The following is a 14,589-nucleotide window of genomic DNA, read 5'->3' on the forward strand; positions in this document are numbered from 1 at the left end:
AGTCTTCAGGCCTCATGTTTAAATCCAGAAAACAGTTCTATTTGGCCATGCATATGGCTGAAATTATTTTATCTGCACTCGTGCCTTTTACTGTTATTGATCAATTTAATGTTGATGTTTTTATTTATTTTATTTTTTTATTTATTTGTTTATTTAACAGGGACAGTACAAGAAAACATTGCCAACTCGGTGGCCGAGGTTATGTACATAAGGCATCTAGCCATCAGCTAATATTGATTGATTTAATCAGTTTTCTTGTAATTTTATGCAACTGTGAAGAACTTTGAATTGCCTTTTGTTTGAATTGTGCTCTACAAATAAACTTGCCTTGCCTAGTTTGTATCACATTTGCTGTTACCCTAACCCTCGACACACACTGCAAGCCACAAAACATCATGGGCTTTAAAAAAAAAGGACAAAAGATCCTGCAGGACAATGTCATCTTTGTTACTTTATCAAAAGTGAGATGCAGGTGAGTAGGGATAACACTTTGAGATTTAATTTAAAACCTTTGATGTACCTTACTGACATAAATAACAAATGTATTGTAAGTTATCTGCATTTTTATTTGAGCAACACTGAGGCATTCTATGATTGTATTGTCCAATCAAAACGGTGGACTGAGGTTTAAATTAGGTTTATTTTGCAACATATATGCTCTTAAAATGCTCAGCACTGAAATGCACTGCCTTAATGTCAATGCATTGTCTTGTTTTTTTTTTTTTTAATTAACCTTAACCTAAACCTTATTAACCGGTTACAGTTAATGGGTAAACCATGAACATCCCTACAGTGGTAGGTGATCACATAGCAAGGGGTGCTTCAGATTTAAAAAGTGAATTGTGTTTAGGATGAATTATGAATTAGTATGTAAAACAACTTTAATGATGATATGCAGTCAAAGGTTTGAATCTGACAACAGGAAAGGTTGGGAAGTATGTAGTGTCACCATATACTAACAAATGACCCATGTGGTATTTTAAAAAGGTTGTTCATTAGTAATGCCAGTTATCTCTGCCCTTTCCCCTGCATAGCCATGTCCTGTGGCCCTGAAGCCTGCTGACCTGTAAGTACTCTGTCAGTGATTCAGCGGACTGTGGCGTGTGACGTAACCAGCCCATAGCTTCACCCAGGGCGCCAGGCGTTAGCGTGCCATACTGATGGCCATTCCGGCATTCAGTGCTCCCGAAGGAGGGCCTTTCATGGCTCTAAAATGGCTTCAATTGTTTTAAGATGTTGACACTCATATAATCAAATGTCTGACAGATTCCCCTCTCAAAATAATAAACATATTTCTTCATATTTCCAACACATAAAATGAAATTGGTATTTATCATATTGGGTCATGCTGTACAGTTGTCAGCCTGTAATAGCCCTGACTGTGGTGCTCAGGCACCTTCTCTCAGCTCTGAGAGGGTATTTATCCCTCTTACTGTGGAAGCATAGCCAGACTTGAATGGTAGGACTAGCGCAATGTCTCCAGGTCCTGCACTGATGGTAAATAAACTTCTCCTGCGTATAATGTCCAGACTCTATCCTCCATATATCCTCTCGGACACCAACACGACCCTGTTCCTAACCTTGCCTGCTCCGCTATGGTGTACTGAGCTCATTCACACAGGCACTGCAAGTGAGCAGGGAAAATATTGAATTCAATTGTAATCTTTTGCTGTAGTTAAAGACATATAAATACAACATTCAGAGTCTGTAGGAGCTACTAAAGCAGCGATGGAATGAAAACCTCAGTTGGAGAAAACAGGCCCTTACGTTTTGTAAAGACTGGCAGTCTTCACAAGGTCTTTGCAACTCAGATTGATTGCACACATACAAAGGCCTATCTCATTGGCCTGGAGACTAGTTAAAGACTTGAGTTGGAGATGTCTAATCGGAGTCTCCACATGGTCTCCAAGAGGTCTCATGGAGGTCTACACAGTCTCATGCAGTTGGGGCAATTTTGCAACACTATTTGCTGTCCTCGCCCTGTGAGACTTTTCTGCAGGGACATAAATGACATTGCACACATGTGGGTTTGCCCCACCCACAACAAGGGGCACACTTTAGACTTGCTCTCACTTGGTCTGTCTATTGGAAATGTCTGTGTCATAGATATCCATCTGAGCGACCACAGCAGTGTTCTTCCAAATGTCCAATCCCCCGCAGCTTCACAGTCAGCACCGTCCCACCCATTTCAGGGCCCCATTAAAAATCAACGAAAACCACAGTCCGTCAGTAAGGAAACTATCAGCATTTTGCACAGACAAAGACATATTTAGGGGTGTAACGGTACACTCAAATGACACACTGCAGGGTCCACTCAACATTCACAGTGACACAAGCAAACAGCAGCAGCAGCAGCAGCAGCAGCAGCAGCAGCGTGTTTTACCCAGTACGGCCCAGTTGGGGTGAGCTCTTCTGTTCCTACTGGGGTCCTGGAGGTCCATGGCTGGGCTGGTGCCAGGCTGCTCCCCTCCCTCTGTAAGAGATGTGTGCGTTCAACACCACCGCCTTCCACAGGCCTCCACACAACCAGCGGTCAACCAGAGGTCACAGGGGCCAAACAGAGGTTAAAGAGGAGGGTCCACTCACAGGGCAGGGCATTCATAGGAGAGGGTGAGGGAAGCAGTGTGCAGAAGAGGAGCCGTTTGTGTTAGTCTCATCAGCAAATGTTCCAGTGTTCATATGAATCACTCTTTCTCAGTTAAATTCAGGTCAGACACCAGGAGTGACAGTAACAATACTCTAAATACTACATGTACAGTACATGTACTCTTTGTTTTCAACAAAAAGGCTGAGGCCTCATTTCAGTTTGTCACAGAACGACAGGGGACGATTCTGCTTTAGATACACTTTATTTCTCAAACAAACCTTTAAAAGCCATGACTGTTGTCATGATGACACTTTGATGAAATGTACTGTATTATATTTTGTTCCCTCAGTGTAAAGCACTCGTGTGCCCCTAAAGTTGACTTACTAAGTTCTTAATTAAAGATTTCTGAATGGTGTTGAAGTGTCATGTTACTGTCACTCATGGTGTAACTCTGTAGAGAGTAGACTCACAGCGGGACATAGTGGTAGGATAGAAGTATGTACACACCAAACAGGGGCATTTGCTGTGTAAGAATGAAGGGCATAGGGTGGTCAGAGGGACCGTTGGCACAGATGTGCAGTTGCGGTTCAGTCAGTCTGCCCCAGAGGAAACTAGCTTCGTTTGTTGCTTACCACCACCGTGCGTGGAGTGAATGAAGCACAAATCCCCTAAAACTGTATGAAGCTTTGGACGACCTGTGTCATGTGAAAAGCTTCCATTCCATATCTGATATGAGACTTCTTGTTATTTGCTACAGAACTGTACATGACCACAGGCCTGTTACACTGTTACACAATCTTACCACAACAGAATAACACTACAGTATATCACATGCTTTCAGGGGTCAAAGGCTGAGCCAACAGGCTAACGGAAAAGCTAACTGTGGGTTAGCGCCACTTTAGCCGTGTTTTCAGCCATGTTTGAGTGAAAAAAAATCTCCATTGTGTAATTGATCTATGGCACAATGTTCAAAATCCCTCTCTCCCTTTGTCTTTTCTGTCAGCGTAGTATTTACCCTCATGGACAATAACACATTGAGGCCGCGCTGTTTTGGGGATTTAGCTGCATGTGCCAACAATCCCAACCATTTTTCCTGATATTTGTAGCTCCACAGCATAGTCTATGTTATAGAATACCTGAGAAATCCTAAGCTCAACAGAGGCTAGTTTTTTCAAAATCACAGATTTTTTTTCCAGATACTGAGATATTGCATGTTTTAGGAAACACACTCCTTTCTGATTAACTCCTCTCTCCTCCTCTCTCGACATCATTGTCTCATGTTTTGAAACGATTTTAACCATTTAAAAACACAGAGAAATGTTAAAATCACAACTGTTTTGATATGTATATAGAAAGCCGCTCTGCTTTGTCAAACGCGCTCCAGAGAGCGAGAGAAGTGTCGGGTTTACAACTGTTCACTGTCCAACACCACGCCCCCTCAGACTAAAAAAAAAAGTTCATCCAGTTTATGGCTTTCTCTGAGAAATTAAAATGAGATAATTTGGTTAGCAGGATTCTGTGATCAATGGTGTCAAAAGCCTTCTTTAAGTCCAGAAATACAACACCGACACAACCGTTCTTATCTAAAAAGCTTTTTGTTTTTCTAAAAACACACTGATAGCGCCCTCTGTTGAATGATGGGTGCTTTGGAGCTGCTCAGTGACTTCTCTTTGTGTTATCTCATGTATATTAAAGATGGCTTATTATTAAGCATGGCTTATTGGAATAGTGTCAATCGGGGGCATTGAACAACTATGAGATTTCTTGAACTGACTCTATGAAGACATTTTTGAACTCTGCAGCAGTTACATTTGGATCTTTTGGCAATTCTTCATTGATGCTTATTTTATTTCATTTCATTTAGTTTATCTGAGCAATTTGTGCAAAAATAAATAAATAAATAAACAGGCATAATTTGCGGCGTATACACTGAGGCATACAGAAAAGCTCAAAAGGTGTAAGCTGAAGTATAAAACCCTTTTCTCACATTAATTCTTGATTTTTATTCTTCGTAAGACTTAGATTTAGAAATCTAGAAATGATCATAGAAATCAGCTTTGCTTGTTGGTTTTCGATATATACAAATAACAGTAAAGATCAAGTTTGTAGAAAGTTTACACCAATACATTCCGACTGAGTCTCTAACATAAGAGAACACCTCCGCCTTTCCCCATGACTGTCTTTAAAACATCCGGTGAAGATCACGGAAATAAACAATAACAGCGATCCTCCCTATACTATGACATGAAGACTAAGATGTTAAGAGAGATCTCCACATTGCACCTGCGGCGTCTTGCTTTAATGTTGATAGTGTCATATGAGCCCATGGGGGCTGAACACATACTGTTTGAGTTTGACACAAACATGAATATTCATTCATTCATGTTTGGTCATAGCACGATAAAAAAGTGCACGCCTCACTGGGATGACAGTGGCTGAGACGGCTCGCTCTATAAGGTCAGCGGTGCTGGTAACTTTCCACGGAGTGATTAAAGTGGTAAAGTGTCTTTGGGCGTGCAGAAAAGTACTGTATAAAATAAATAGATCCAATGAGAGACAGGGCAGAGGTAGAAACAACAAAGCTTTGACATACTCCGCATTGGCCTGTAGGGTGGACACATGTGGAATTCTTCTATTCTACCCGCATTATGTAAGAGTTAGAGATGTTTCGCCTGCAAGAAGCTTTGTCAGCAGCACTAAGGCTAATCTTTCTTTGGCAGCAGGCTGAATACAATATAAAACATGTCATGTGTCCTCACGGCGATGGTGCAGAGGCCGAACAGGGCAGTCTGGGTGTGAAAAGTTGTGCCTAATAAAGTGTCCGCTGCATGTACGTGCGCGACAGAGGCAGGTGCAGGCTGGGTCTGCTGTGAAGCCTCTCTAATCCTCTGTGCAGGTGGAGCCGCTCGGTGCACAGTCTGATTCTGAGAGGCTCAAACACACTGCGACTGGAGCGAGGTGTGTCTAACCGAGAGGCTCTACTGTTACTGGGCTGTCTGGCTCAAATGACTGAAACCTTAGCTCCACTTCCTGCCTGTATTTATCCAGTTGGTGCTGTCATGCTGACATGGAGATTGACTGTCACCAGCATGGACCTGATATCAGCAGACTCGACATGCAGGAGCTCAGGACTGATGTCTATGTCCTGCCTTCAACAGCTGCCTCCACCCCAGAGCACCCGACCTGAGCCCAGCTGACAAGCCTCACAGGCCCCTCGCTCAGACGGGGCTCCAGGGCAGGGGCGGGGCTGTGCTGGTCCTTGGTATTATAATGCTCATGTTGGCCATTGACCGGCACATCACTTGGGTCTGTTTGACAGGGCTGCTCTGTGTCACTGCTTCTCTTCATTCTTTTTGTAAACAGAACATCTGGGTGCAGCCATGGGGCCAAAGGGCTCTGATTTGGGGACTACAGGATGTCTTCGATCAGACCAGTTTAGCTGAAAGCTCTTGACTGACTGGCCGTCTCTGTTCCTTGCCTCACAGCTCGAGACTTGGTGGCTTCATCTTTTATACCCAGAACTCACCCGATCAGACACAACAGCCCAACAATGGAGCAGGCCACACAAGTGAAAGCTTTTTTTCACTAAAGTCAAAGTCAGACAGTTTCAGTCTCTTTTTATTACAAACATGTTTTTCAAAGCGTATATATCAGTCGCATTGTAATTTGAGATTATTTCAATTTAAAAATCATGCTTTTCATCAATCGCGTCATAGATATAGTGAGTTATCTGGCTGGTGTTATTATATTATGACATTTTATATTAAAAAGAGCCAGTCTTTTGAACGGCTCTTTTAAATGAACGGATCCCAAAGACTCAGCTCCCAGTAAAGAGCCATAAATCCCATCACTACTTAAAATGACTGTTTGACTGTATTTGATTCTGTTTTGATCATGGTTTCAGCTGGCTTATCAAAGGCTTATTAAACAATCATATGTAAGGAAAATACACAGTGTTAAATTATGTAAAATTGGACAGCCATTAGAGGTCTCCTGGATGTGTTTAGGTATCTTTCCACAGCCGAATGGCTCTTTCACCCGCTTTGTCAAGCTTTTCCATAACAAAGGCCAAACCGGTCTGACCAGGTATAGGTTTTGGGACCGACCTCTGACAGTGGCCAAAGCGCTGACCCGTGTCTCATGTGACGTAAACAGACTCTGGCCTCTGATTGGCAACGAGAGAGTGGACAGCCCTCACTGTTGACACGCAGCTCATACGGATTTAATATTTCACAACATCATACCCCTGGTCTAAAAGGGGATTTTACTGATATTAGCATTTAGCTGCTATTAGTGCAGCTTTAGCTGGTGTTAGCATAACCTTCATAGTTGTATTTAGCGGTTTCTTATATGTTTTAGTACAGCTTGGCTCCTCTGAATGATTGGATAACTCCCAGCACGATCTGTACAGCGTGCTCCTCTGGGGAAAACAGTCTCTACAGCAGAGCTCCATGATGAGACCCTCTCCATACACATTCTTATTATTGTAATCTATGCATCATGTTAGTCCGCATTCTACAGTTTAGGTTTCATTTGTCTTTTGCAGAAGACTGTGCTGTAGTGCACACACAGCTCTGACCTGATTGGGCTTTGTTTTTATGCTAATCATCTCTGTAGAAACTGGGTCTGTGCAGGCTCCAAGTCTGATTAGTTTGTCGGACCATTGTGTTACACAAGAATATCAACACAACACTGATCTATAACAGCTTTTTACCGTAGTCTATTGACCTTAGTGTGAGAGCGGACTGCGGCGTGTTGTAGAGTTTAGATCAGCCCGATCCGACCCAGACCTACATAAAGCAGAACCGGCCCAGCCCCAAACATCTGCGTCAAAAAGAAATCAATGAATCAATGAATGAATGAAGAAAAAAACTCTGTCTCTTTTCACAAATACGATGTGTTCATTAAAGGGCGTCTAAATATCCCATTTAGTTGCAGATTTCCATGAGCGGCGGGGGACTTGGACCTGTCACTGGCGTTACCGTTAAGTATGATGAATCACCCCTCGACTCCGTGGCCAATCAGATCCCTCACTGGGCACGTGATGGAGTTGGCGCGTGCTGAGAGGGCGGGGGAGGGCGCGCACAGCTGGACCTGTCATTTTCAAACTGAGCGGACGACGTGTGGAGGCCGTGCTAACTAAAGGTCTGTGTCCCAACTGCTGTCTGAGATCTGGTAACAGCCTTTGACTCAGTATACTAGACCAATATGTGCGTATATTATGATGAATCAAGGCGAGGCGCTGCAGATGAACAGGGAAAACTGTAAAAAATGTCTGACAAGTTTGGAAAATGGATTTTTTTAGATTAAAAAAAAGGCAAATGTGCGGTTTTATTTTGTGAAAAAAACAGTTTCACTTCCATCTGGTTTGGTGTGAATGCGTCATAAGTCCCGTCAGTAGGAGCTGTTTTTGCAAGAGTTGAATGAATCCCTAATTTTGTCCATCCACACAGACTTGATGTGGGTTACAGAGTGTTGTCAGGGGGATTCCGTGATTCCGAATGAATATGGGAAATGTTGAATCTGTTCCAGACACAGTTCCACAAAACATCATGAAATGTACATCGTAAAGGGGAGTTTGGCCTATTTTTACTCTCACTCCACTCGCCTCTACTCATCTCTACTCATCTGAACTCGCCTATACTCATCTCTACTCATCTGTACTCATCTCTACTCGCCTCTACTCATCTCTACTCATCTCTAATGGCCTTTACTCGCCTCTACACACCTCTACTCTTTTCCTTGTGTTTCTTGTGTGGGGCACAGTCAAATATACGTGACTGAATGTTAAGTAAGTGCGAATGTGGAAAAGCCAAATGGCTGAAGCATGGCAGGTGCATAAGTAAACGGACTGGCCCGCAGCGCTCCTGCAGCCACTGCTCCGCCCGGAGAGACTGTAGCTAAATGATGATGTTGGCTCGTGCTGCGGTCAGTGTGAGTGCCAGCACTAAACAGCTGGACCTGTCATCGACAAACACACAGGAGCTAAGTGGATGATGCCACGTGGAGATGGAGAGGGATGGAGAGAATGGGAGAGAGATGAAGAAACAGAGTAGTACTTCACCTTGCCTTGTAGATGTCTGAATAATTCAACAGATTCTACCAGACTCCACAATAAGAACATGAATGAAATCATTAGTTCAAGCATGTGCATTCTCTGGTTTTACAGCAGCTATTTGTTTTGAGCTAGTTTATTACTGGTTTACTTGTGAGTCAGCTATGGTTCAGTCTTCACATTAAAGGAAAGACATCATTTTAATTATTGAGCATAAAGATGTAGAGTAAAGAGTAATATGTTCTTTGGATCCAAAAGGTTGTTGATCTCTTGGATCCATGATATGTTTAGGCCCAATCTCAATTCTCTCCCTTAGCCCTTCCTCTCCGTTTTAAGTGTCCACGAGAGACGAGGTGCCCCAATTGTGTTTTACAGTGAGGCATAGGGTGGAGGGGGAGGGCCACATACTACTCCAAACGGAGCTTTTTCAGACGCAGACAAAAGGGTAGGCGGAGGTTGACAAAACACGGAAGCAAGCGGACAAAATAAACTCACAAGCAACATCATTAAGCAACATTTATAAACTTGTGTTTGACCCTTTGTTCTTGACTTTTTTCACTTTGTGCAACAATTAAAATAGTCATTGCTGTAAACGTGTGAATTCATTTTTGCTTTGCTGCTGTGAACACTCCTCTCAGCGCAGACGTTGGAGTTTCTATAGTCATGTCTGCTGCTGTCTGTCCCCTCCATGAGCGCCGGGACCTACTTTCTCCAAAGTATAAGTAGATCTACTGGACTGTGTTAGATCTACTCCACATCTGTCCACATCTGTCATGGTCCATCATGACTAAGGTTGGGCACCGTACTTGGTACTTACTTGGTACCAACCGAAAAGCTCCGGTGCGGTACCTCATGTCAGTACTTTTTTTTATCTCCATATATGACTCGCAGCAAGTCTAAAAAAAAGCTACATGAACGTGTGTGTGCACATAATTATCCACTTCTGTGCAAATGCAGCTGTCTTCTTTAAAGAGGGGGTATTATGCTTTTTTCAATCACATAGCACCAGTCTATAGCACACTACAATGATGACGAAACCTTCTGTTGGTCTGTAAATGCAGTAAATTAAAATAACTGCCCTGTATAAAATTGCTCTTTCAAAATGGCAGCACTGAATGCTTTGAAATAGGCCCCTGTCTCTTTAAGAACCTCTGACCTTTTCAGACACGCCCCCTCCACACGCTGTCTGTGGCATCATCACAACCAATGGCCGCTGGCTGCTCTGCTTTATGACCACGACACTGCCATTGCTCCGCCATTGCTGTAGTACCTCCATATCGCCACTAGGCCCCCATTGAAAAGCATTGGAGTTTAGACACCTTAAAAACAACTTTAACGCCTGGTTTCAATTTTTTCAACACTAGACTAGGCTAGATATTCCTCCTGAGATAACGCTGGGTTAATCACAATATATGAAACCAGGCTGGTTTTCGTAAAAATATTTTTTGAAATCTCGTACTTAATGAGGCTCGGACACGTCACGCAAGGGCCGAGTCTACAGTGAAAATCCCGCCCATATGTCCTTTTTAGGAACATGCTTCGTCAGAGCTGGGGAGGGGGAGTCTGTAAATCCGCCATGAATTCCCCCACAAGCGTGGTCATTTTGGTAAACGGGGAGGAGTGAGCATTAGACGTCCATTATTTTTTACAGTCTATGATCACAACACTCCACTCGTTTTCTCCACAGTATTGAAACTACTATCGGCACATTTTATTTTTTTTTGTTGGAAAGGAGCTACACTTTATCACTTTGTGAACAATGGCCACACAGGATATGATTTGATTCAGCGTCTGACCCGGAAAGTGACTTTGGAGACGAACCTTCCACACCAGACGCTTGGAAGGGGCTCTTGCCTGAAAAATAACTGCTGTTTGGAGGCTCTAGTCGCTCTTTGCTACTGCCGTGCCCTGTGGATCTTTAACTATACCCCCATGGACTACACCAGGATCTCCAGGAGCCCATACACCTCAAAAGACGGACATGGACCGACTGTGCAGGTGGACAATGGTTATTCGAGGTTAACCCCGTTAGCTTATAATCGACTACAGCTCATTGATGAAAAGTCTGCAATAAATCATACTTGTGTGATCATCATAAAGGCTGCTTCAAGTAGTTGCCTGTTTTATTGTTTATTGTTATTAGTGCATATTATGCTGCGTGTTTTCAATCAATTTTCCGAAACTAGCTGTTAGCACCTCGCGGCTAGCTCGTAAGCTCCAGGAGAAAACCACTCAGCTACGACCCATTGTAGATGAAATGTGAGCAATAAACTACCAAATCAACAAGCCTGGCTCAGTGTGTGATCATTATTAAACGGTTCTTTATATGTGTGGTGGTTTAATTGATTTTATTTTTTCACCTGATGACTCGAGGTTTAGCTTAGCATTAGCTTTCTCCGGAGGCTCTGTGCATCATCAAGGCCCTAAGACATTCCCAGCTGAAATAAGTGTTCTTGTCACCGGTTTTAATTCTGAGTGTTTTGGTAACAGAAACACTGATGTGTGTCTTTGTAAAAGTCTCAGAGCTGCTGTAGCTCCGGTTCACAACACATGAAGCTAATCCTCCATGATGACTCTGACTGTTTACATCTTAGGGCTGGACACTGTGGGGAGGGGGTTCTGCTGAGGAGCAGTGGTTGGTTACTCGGCTGGTGACGAAAGGTCGGAGGCGTCTCCAGGAGGTGGGGGCGTTCCTAGGAGGACTCAGGCAAACCTATCCCTAAAATGGCTGCCATCAGAGTTTTTACAGATTACTCAAAAATACGTGAATGTGTCAAGGCAACACTTCAGGCATGTTTTTAATGAGGGAATGACATAATAACATGATATAAAGCTTGAAAAAGTCGATTTTGCATAATACCCCCTCTTGAAGCGAAACAAAGCTAGAACTTATTAAACTTTTGAAATAGAGATGGCAGAGCTGTGGTCTGCGTCAAGTCTGAGCCAGGACTAAACCTGTTGTAAACCCTGGACTAAACCATGACTGAATGAGGAACTTGAGTTTTTAGGCAAATTGAAAAGCAAAACAGAGCAGTGACAGAAAGAAAGACATCTTTACCTTGGAGGAGGAGGCTGGCCTTACATGACTGTTGTTTACTAAACTCCAGCTGTAGCACGAGGAATCAAAGACTGTTTGTGGAAAAATGAGTGCTCACTCTGGGTTAGACATTTTTAGTACAGTTTTGGTAAATTATTATTGACAGTGAGCACTCACACTCTTCTAAAGATCTTTGACATGTGAAATACTTTCGCTTTGTCACAGCGCAGCATGTTCACAAACGTTTCGCTGAAAACTGAGTTCTGATGTGGATCTGTCCCTGCAGCTCAGGAGGTAATTAGAATTTTCATTCCATTTTTTATTTATTTACTACATACTTTAGATTCAGTCTTGTCTAAAGCAGAAGCTCCATGACTTCCTTCTTCGTCCGTCGCTCTGTGTCTGAGAGCAATGAGGCCTCAGCCTTTTTACTGGAAACAAAGAGTTCACTGTATTTAGCGTCATGTTACTGAACTCTCTATGAGCACCGGGGACTCTGAAGAAAGTTAATTCACATGTACACAGAATGTTGGACGTTATCATATTTTCAAGTTTTCTTCCGAAGGATGTTTTAATATCTAATTACAAACCTGACGTATTAAGCTTTGAACACACAAAAATATTTTTTTCTTTTTTTTTTAATTAGCTTATTTAAAAACTAAGCAAGATCCAAAATCCCCTCTGAAAAAAAATCCTTGTTACTGATATGTCACAAAATAAAACCACACATTTAAACCTCATTTTTATATTATATATTTATATCAGTCATTTTCAGCAAATGTTTCAAAGTGATATCTGTAAGTGTATTTGTTTTCCCTCTTCACCTCAGCGTCTCACCTTAAAGGCCTCATTTTACACAATTGATTTACTGACTTGCTGTTTTTTTCTAAAATATCCTTAACATTAGCGTCACTGGGATGATCATGGGCCAATTACTGTGCGCTCTGGAGGAAATGATACACGGTCATCTTTTTTCACACGGCCACACCTCCGGACAGACGCTCTTGTCTAATGCCCCCTTGGCCTCAGACTGCGCCTCAGATAGCGCCTCGGAGGAGCCGTATTGTATTTGCTCAGGTGTGCCACTCTCCGGCGTAATCCCACGTGGAGAGGCGCGTGTTTCAGAGCAGTGCTGGCTCTGTATCATTTGGGAGATTACTGTGGTGGTTGATGTGGTCATTTGGACACACAGATGGTGTTCTGAGAATCCGGGTATTGAAGGAGAATGGGGACGTGCTTTACAGACTGGAAAAGAAAAGGATGACATTTTACCAAAACAGGTTTTGGCAGACCTGGCTAAAAGGGAAGTGTTTGCATGTTGGTTTGCTCAAGAAACTCAAACAAGGATTATTTAGCAACAATTTGTCGGGAATGCTCTCTGAGGCCTGCTGTGTTCAGTCAGACTGACGCCTGTCCTGCAGCGGCTCTTCCTGAGAGAGTGGCCGGGTTTAGAGGCGCTTCCCTCGGTCAGTCTGCGCTTAGTTACGGTGTTGGAGCCGCTCAGAGAGTGGCCGGGTTTGGAGGTGGGCCGTGGTGAATCGCTCGAGACTGCCTTTTGATGACTTTAGTGCTGTCGATTTGTCCCTCCGTAATATTTCAGTGGTGAGAGACTTGATCATAATACAGCCCTCACTGTATAGCTGATGTGGTCAGATCTGGACAGCGTGGGGAGTAGATCCTTCTGTCTCAGTCAAAGTGCAGATGAGTATGTCCATGCGACACCTGCCGTCTCCATCGTCTCCACACGCACACCTTAATGTTTGGACTTGAGCATTTTTCTCATGTCATTCTTTCACTAGAAATAGCTGTGTTTTTGAACCCACTAAAGCACTTTGTGTAGCTCTGTCTAAATGTAGATTGTTATTGATAATAAGCCACATTCATTATGAATGTATTTTTTAATGGCCGGTAATTCTTGTGAATGGCCGACATTGGCTGACTGGGTTGCTGTGTGTGACCAGTGCGGAGGAGAATCCAGTTGGTGATCATTTATCAATAGTGTTGGAACTTATTTTTAACCCAAAGATCAAGAATCTTTCCCCCCCTCTCTCTCCCTCAGCGCCTTTCTTCTTCCTCTCTCTGCGCTCCGCTCACCGCTCCAGAGAACACCGCAGGCTGAGGAAACTTAAGCTGCCGACCAAGCTGCTGGTGCAGTTCTACACGGCGATCATCGAGTCCATCTTCTCCTCCTCCATCACTGTGTGGTCCATTCTCACCTCCTCCATCATCGTGTGGTCCATCCTCACCTCCTCCATCACCGTGTGGTACCCCGGCGCTACAGACCGGGACAAGCATCAACTGCAGCGCATTGTGCTGCTGCTGAGAGAGTGATTGGCTGTGAACTCCATCTCTCCAAGTCCTGTTCACCTCCAGGACCCAGAGGCGTGTGGGTCGGATCACCGCTGACCCTTCTCACCCTGGACACGGACTATTCACCCCTCTCCCCTCAGGCAGGAGGCTACGGTCTATCAAGATCCATAGATCCCGCCACTTGAACAGTGGCAAGACCCAATCACTTAGTTACAGACTCATGGATGTAATCTATTGCACTATGTGGTATGTCCACACTTACACTGCGTTCCAAAAATAAATGTAGTAAAAACCATTGTTTCAATACATTTTAAAGCTTGTAATTAACTGAAAATGGTCATTTGTTGAATTTGTAGCATTAGGAGGTCATATTTACTGAAATCAAAAGCTATTTCAATCAAAAAAATAATAACAGGTCAAGTTATATTTTACCATAGGAGCCCTTGAGTGATAGCAGCTTCAAAATTCTTAAATCCATTAAACTTGTGAGTTTTTGGACAGTTTCTGCTTGGATTTCTTTGCAGGATGTCAGAATAGCCTCCCAGAGCTGCCGTTTGGATGAAAACTGCCTCCCACCCTCATAGAAGTTTTTTTTGTTGA

General features: G+C 43.3%; 1 protein-coding gene across 2 annotated transcripts in view; it reads right to left on the bottom strand.

Moving 5' to 3' along the window:
• The window catches only part of gfra1a (gdnf family receptor alpha 1a), a 176,434-nt gene that overhangs the window by 144,275 nt on the left and 17,570 nt on the right, over positions 1 to 14,589 (bottom strand). The window contains exon 4 of one of the 2 annotated variants that reach the window (XM_079559950.1): positions 2,384 to 2,473. The exons of the other annotated variant lie outside the window; for it this stretch is intronic. Coding sequence (XP_079416076.1) covers positions 2,384 to 2,473 — 90 coding nt within the window. The remainder of the gene's footprint in view (positions 1 to 2,383; positions 2,474 to 14,589) is intronic. 2 annotated transcript variants of the gene reach the window in all.

The sequence above is a fragment of the Gobius niger genome (assembly GCF_951799975.1).
Source record: "Gobius niger genome assembly, chromosome: 7".
Classification (NCBI taxonomy): Eukaryota; Metazoa; Chordata; class Actinopteri; order Gobiiformes; family Gobiidae; genus Gobius; species Gobius niger.